Source organism: Gekko japonicus, unplaced genomic scaffold (assembly GCF_001447785.1).
Source record: "Gekko japonicus isolate JY-2015 unplaced genomic scaffold, Gekko_japonicus_V1.1 scaffold118, whole genome shotgun sequence".
Taxonomy (NCBI): domain Eukaryota; kingdom Metazoa; phylum Chordata; class Lepidosauria; order Squamata; family Gekkonidae; genus Gekko; species Gekko japonicus.
Window position 1 is genome coordinate 133,044 of NW_015168656.1, and position 6,000 is coordinate 139,043.

General features: G+C 41.3%; 1 protein-coding gene across 8 annotated transcripts in view; it reads left to right on the forward strand.

Annotated features, from left to right (window-relative positions):
- Positions 1-6,000, forward strand: part of PPP1R12A (protein phosphatase 1 regulatory subunit 12A) — a 228,568-nt gene that overhangs the window by 126,904 nt on the left and 95,664 nt on the right. For all 8 annotated transcript variants that reach the window (XM_015415213.1, XM_015415217.1, XM_015415211.1 and 5 more), the window contains exon 5: positions 146-290. In XM_015415213.1, coding sequence (XP_015270699.1) covers positions 146-290 — 145 coding nt within the window. The remainder of the gene's footprint in view (positions 1-145; positions 291-6,000) is intronic.

Consider the following 6,000-nt stretch of genomic DNA (forward strand, 5'->3'; position numbering starts at 1 on the left):
GGAGGATTGGAAGGGGCTGGAACTATAATTTCAAACTTCATTAAGTTCTCTAACATATTCCAATGTAGGCAAGTGGAAAACTATCAGTTTAATAAACAAAACTGTTGTTTTTTAAAATTCATCTAATTAATCATATCTTCTTCAGGCTTTTAATACAGGCTGGTTATGATGTAAATATTAAAGATTACGATGGCTGGACACCACTTCATGCGGCTGCTCATTGGGGTAAAGAAGAAGCATGTCGAATATTAGTGGAAAACCTATGTGATATGGAAGCTGTCAATAAAGTGGTAGGTCTTTCATATAATCTTTTCACAGTGCAAAGTTGTGTATTTAATGAGTGTAAGACAACGTGGCTTATTATCTTTTCACAGTGCAAAGTTGTGTATTTAATGAGTGTAAGACAATGTGGGTTATTATCTTAATGCAGTGCCACATCTACAGTTTGGTGTAGTGCCAGTTTGGTGTAGTGGTTAAGTGCGCAGACTCTAATCTGGGAGAACTAGGTTTGATTCCCCACTCCTCCACTTGCACCTGCTGGATGACCTTGGGCAAGCCATAGTTCTGGCACAGCTGTTCTTGAAAAAGAGCCGTTTCTGTCAGAGCTCTCTCAGCCCCACCTACCTCACAGGGTGTCTGTGGGGGGAGGGGAAGGAAAAGGAGTTTGTAAGCCACTCTGAGACTCCTTTGGGTAGTGAAGGGTGGGCTATAAATCCAATCTCCTCTTCTTTTCCCTTCGTCTTCTTCTACATGAAGCCTTTTTTGCAAGTCTTAAGCACACTAAGATACCTGCAGATGTGCCAAGGTGTACATAAAAGAGGGTTGGCATAATTCCAGTCATGTCATTAGGACTTCCAAGTATATCATGCTGAAACCTAGGAATTTTGTATTTTCCTAGCTCTCAATAGGGCTTGGTGCCTAAAAACATAATGTTGGTTCTGGAATTCAAACTGTGTCTTGCTCTGATATAAAATACATTTGAATTTCACCCAGAAAGCCATGAACAGTTCAACCAATTATCTAGTTGCAGAAAGACTAAAGTTTTTATTTGAACCCTTCATTGGTTCACTGTTGACTGAAATACTTGTTTAAAATTAAAACTATGATTTACAACAGCTTGTTTTTAATTTGATGAGCTGTAATGTTATATTTAGTTGTTTTAACTTTACACACTGCCCTGTCTGCATACAGATGTAGTCTTCAGTGACAGCACCATGTACAGGCTTGCATACACAGTGAGAGATCCAAACCAGATGTGTTTGTGCTCACTGAAACAATGAAGTTACATCAGAAATGGCAACATAGGATATATGAGATTCTGCAGACAGTGATTTCTGTATGGCTGTGTTCCTTAATAGTTTTAAGATGGGCACTTCCATGCTCCATAAGGACTAAAATTTGCTCTTGTCATGCATGTAATTTATTTACTTATTTGTCATATTTCTGTACTGATTTTCTTCATTGTTCAAAGCAGTAATTTGAATGGGAAGTGTGTTGAGAGCAAGTGTAGCATAGTTCTTAAATCTGGAAGGCCTGTATTCAAATCCCTGCTCAGCAATAAAATTCACTTGGCTCAGACACTGTTAGCCCGATCTATTTCATAGGTTGTTGTGAGGATAAGAGGGGCATAATACCATGGAAATCACTCTGAATTCCTTGGAGAAAGGACAGGATAACATTTTAATGTATTTTTGTCCTCTTTTCTCTGTGATTCTAGCCAGCTTTTTATCATATATTTTATACTAATACTGCTATGGTTCCATCTCAAGCCTTGCACACCACCATATGAATATCTGTTGGTGTGTGTTGGATCAAGATGGGTAGCCATGTTAGTCTGTAGAAGTAGAAAAGAGCAAGAGTCCAGTAGCACCTTAAAGACTAACAAAATTTGTGGCAAGGTATGAGCTTTCAATGGAGCTGCGGTGGCTCAAGTGGTTAAGATGCTGAACTGCAGGCTGTGGAAGGTCAGTAGTTCAGCGGTTCAAGACCCGGGTGCCGCAAGACAGGGTGAGCTCCTGTCTCTAGTTCCAGCTCCTGCCAACCTAGCAGTTCGAAAGCAAGAAATTGCAAGTAGATAAATAGGTACCACTTCGGTGGGAAGGTAACAGCGTCCCGTGCGCCTTGGTGTTTAGTCATGCCGGCCACATGACCACGGAAACGTCTTCGGACAGCGCTGGCTCTTCGGCTTTGAAACGGAGATGAGCACCCCAACCCTAGAGTCGGATTCGACTGGCTTTCGAGCAAGGGAACCTTTACCTTTACCTTTTATGAGCTTTCATGAGTCACTGCACTGGGAAGCTGCTCTTTGTAGCAAATGCCCAAAGCATGTATATACTGCTGGAGTGCCGAAGTGTCCCACCTCCAGTGACAAAGTGTCTGGAACAAGGGAATAAAATTGCCTGTTTAGCAGATGAGCAAGGAGAGGATAAGTGGCATTTATATACATACATATATATACACACACATCCCTACCTAAGTTTTAATATAAAATTCTATCAAGATAAGATAAGTGATTAAAATAGTCAAGAGGGCAAATAGTAAAAAAAACCCTTTAGATACCAACATTTTGTAACTTCTCAGTATTGTAGGTGCTCAAACTACTCAGGTACAGCTAATTTTAGTTCTAATTCTAGTCCTATTTAATTTTCTGATCTAGTTCTAATTTTAGTTCTGTTGTAACTGCTCAAACTACTCAGATGTAGCTAATTTTAGTTCTAAACAGGCTCAAAAGGTTCTTGGCTAGTGTTACTGAAGTACGGGAAGAGGTAAAAAGAGGGTCAAACAAAGGACAAGGATTAAAACTGATATTACAGGGCTAGTTTAAACTCTAATATCACTTTTAAATATTATTACACCTATAGATTAAACTACTAAAACCAGAGGCTAGGGATAAGAGTTCACAGAAGACTAAACCTTAGGGAGGTTTTTGTAATAGGAAAAAGGAAAACAAAAAACAAACAAAACAAACTGCTCTTAGATCTTAAATACAGCTAGGGCTTGAACAGAGGATCCACTTTTAAACTCAATCTAAAATGTTAAACTCATTCTCACATTCTTTAAAGAAGGTTTTTTTCCTGTAGGAAAACAAGCACTTTAGATACCTTCTGTAACTGCTGAGGCTATTCAGATGGAGTCCCCTTTAATCCAAGCCTAGAAAGGCTAAATTGACATTTGAAATTAAATTAGCATCTGTAGTAAAAGGCAGTCTAGGAAGGAGAGGAGCTCTTGTCTGAGCAATAGGTATTGTTAATGAACCAGAGGCTGACTCACTCATTCTCTTTTATTGATTAGCTCCCAGTTAGTGTGATTGGATCCAGTGGGATATGGAGGTTTGGCTGAAGCTATTTATTTAGGGTTTCTACAAGCAGGCCTCAGCTCTGTGGGATAGCAGGCTGCACACCAGTGCCAATGTGTCCCAACTCCATTGACACAGTGTCTGGAACATGGGAATAAACAGGTGATTTCAGCAGACAAGCAAGTTCAGAAGCAGGGTGAGGAAGCCAGGGCACTAGTCTCTCCACATCCCTAAAAAAGGTAAGCACACTTTCCACAAATAGATTTACATAAATAGAAATGTATAAAAAAGGGGATTTAAAAAACCCAAAAGAATTATGAAGGTAGAATGCCAGCAGGGTGTTGGAGACTATCCAGGATATTGCGCTGAGTGCAATGTGTCTGAATGGAAGTCATGTGTGTGTGCTCTGTGCAAGGAGCTCATGGTTCTCAGGGAATGAGTTTGTACCCTTGAGGCCAAGATGGCTGACCTGGAGAAGCAGAGACAGTCAGTTAGGTGCATGGATAAGACTCTTGGGGACTTGTTAGATATGTCCCACTCTGAGAATGGCAGCCCAGTCACTGTTGAGAGCATGAGGGTCAAGGGGAAAATGGCACTGTGCTGATGAAAGGTTGAATATTCTCTCAGTAGGAATCCCTTCTACAGTTGGTGAACAGGTATCCTTTTGCACCAAGGAAGCATCGGGGGGGGGGGGGGATTTGGGGGGGGGGGGGGAATCTTGGTGATTTGATCCTTAGGCATGTAGATAGATGGGTTGCAAATCTGCATACTGACCGTATGGTGACTTGCTTGCCTAGAGTGGAGGTAGCAGACATTATGTGTGGTCTAGATAAGCTGGTAGACAGTGCTGGGGAGGAGCCAATGGTTGTTGTACATGTTGGCACTGATGATGTGGAGAAATGCAGTCATGTGGTCCTGGAGGAAAAATTTAGGCTGCTCAGCAGGAGACTCAAGGTCAGAACCTCCAAGGTAGCCTTCTCAGAAGAGCTGCCTGTTCCATGTGTGGGGCCGGTGACACTAGACAGTGTGTGGGTGAGACAATGGTGCATCAAGGAAGGGTTTACATTTGTTAGGCACTGGGATGCTTTTTGGGACAAGCAGAACCGTTGCAAAAGAGATGGCCTCCATTTGTTCTCAGAAGGAACCAGGTTGCTGACATATAAAATCAAAAAGGAGGCAGAGCAGTTTTTAAACTAAATCCTGGTGCAAAGCTTATGGGAGATGAAATGTATCTGGTTCGAGGGGTTGCTTTCACTGTTCTAGAGGAAAATGGATTAGGACTTGCTACTGAGAGAGTGACAAAGAATATTGACTGCCTGAGTAAGTCTATAGGCCACAAGAGAAGGTTTGCAGGCCTAATTTGTCTGGGGAATTATAGATGTTTATATTTAAATGCTAGAAGTTTCCAAGGTAAATGGGGGGAGTTGAAATGCTTAGTGTTAGAGGAGAAAATAGACATTGTGGGCATTTCAGAAACTTGGTGGGCTGAGGATAATCAGTGAGATATAGTGATTCCTGGATGTGAATTATATCCGAAGGATAGGGTGGGAAGGGTTGGAGGCAGAGTGGCTCTGTATGTCAGAGAGGGTGAACAGTCCAGTAAGGTTGAGAATGTAAGAGAAATAGATTTGCTTACAGAAACTCTTTGGATGGAAATAGTGGGCCCAAAAGGAAGCTTAACTCTGGGAGTTTGTTATCGCCCTCCAGATCAAAGGTTAGAGGATAATTTAAAAATAGCAAAGGAATTGAGGAAAGCAGCTAGACAGAATAACTGTCAAAATAGGTGATTTTAACTACCCACACATTGATTGGGTAAATATATGTTCAAGTCTGGAGAAAGAGAATCTGTTTCTAGATACTTTCAATGACTGTGCCATGGAGCAGATGTCAGAACCTACCAGGGGGACGTAAATATACGTTAATGGCATCTGAGCTGGTGGTAGCTGACCAGGAGAGAGATCTTGGAGTCATGGTAGATAACTAACTGAAGATGTTGAGTCATTGTGCGACTGCAATAAAAAGTCAAATGCTATGTTATGGATTATTAGGAAGTGGATTGAAAACAAATCAGTCAGTATCATAATTTTCCTGTATAAATCTATGATGCAGCCTCATTTGGAATACTACGTGCAGTTCTGGTTACCACACCTCAAAAAAGATATTATAGCATTGGGAACAGTGCAAAAAAGGGCAACTAAAACGATTAAGGGGATGGAAAGGTTAAAGAGATTAGGGCTCTAACTTGGAGAAATGATGATTGAGGAATGACATGATAGAGGTTTACAAAATTATACATGGGATAGAGAAGGTAGAGAAAGAAGTACTTTTCTCCATTTCTCACAATACGAGAACTCAATGAAATTAATGAGCAGTAGGCTTAGAACCAGGGGTCATTTCGTAAAAAAAGCTGCAGGAGCTCATTAGCATCGGTATGCTAATGATCTACTAGGCTATTATTAATTTATTTTTATTTATTTATATTTAGCAAATGCCACGCCCCCTGACATCACTGGAAGTGATGTCAGAAGGGGAAGCAAAAGGGGGGGGGGAAGGCATCTTCAAAAGCCTCTCCTTCCCTTCCCCAGCTGGCCTGCGGGGGGGGGGGAGCAAAGAGAGAAGGGGTTTAAAGTTTAAACCCCTTCTCACTAGAGTTGGGCCGCAAAAGGAGGAAAGAGGGAAGGAAAGAGAGTGAGTAGAGAGAAGGA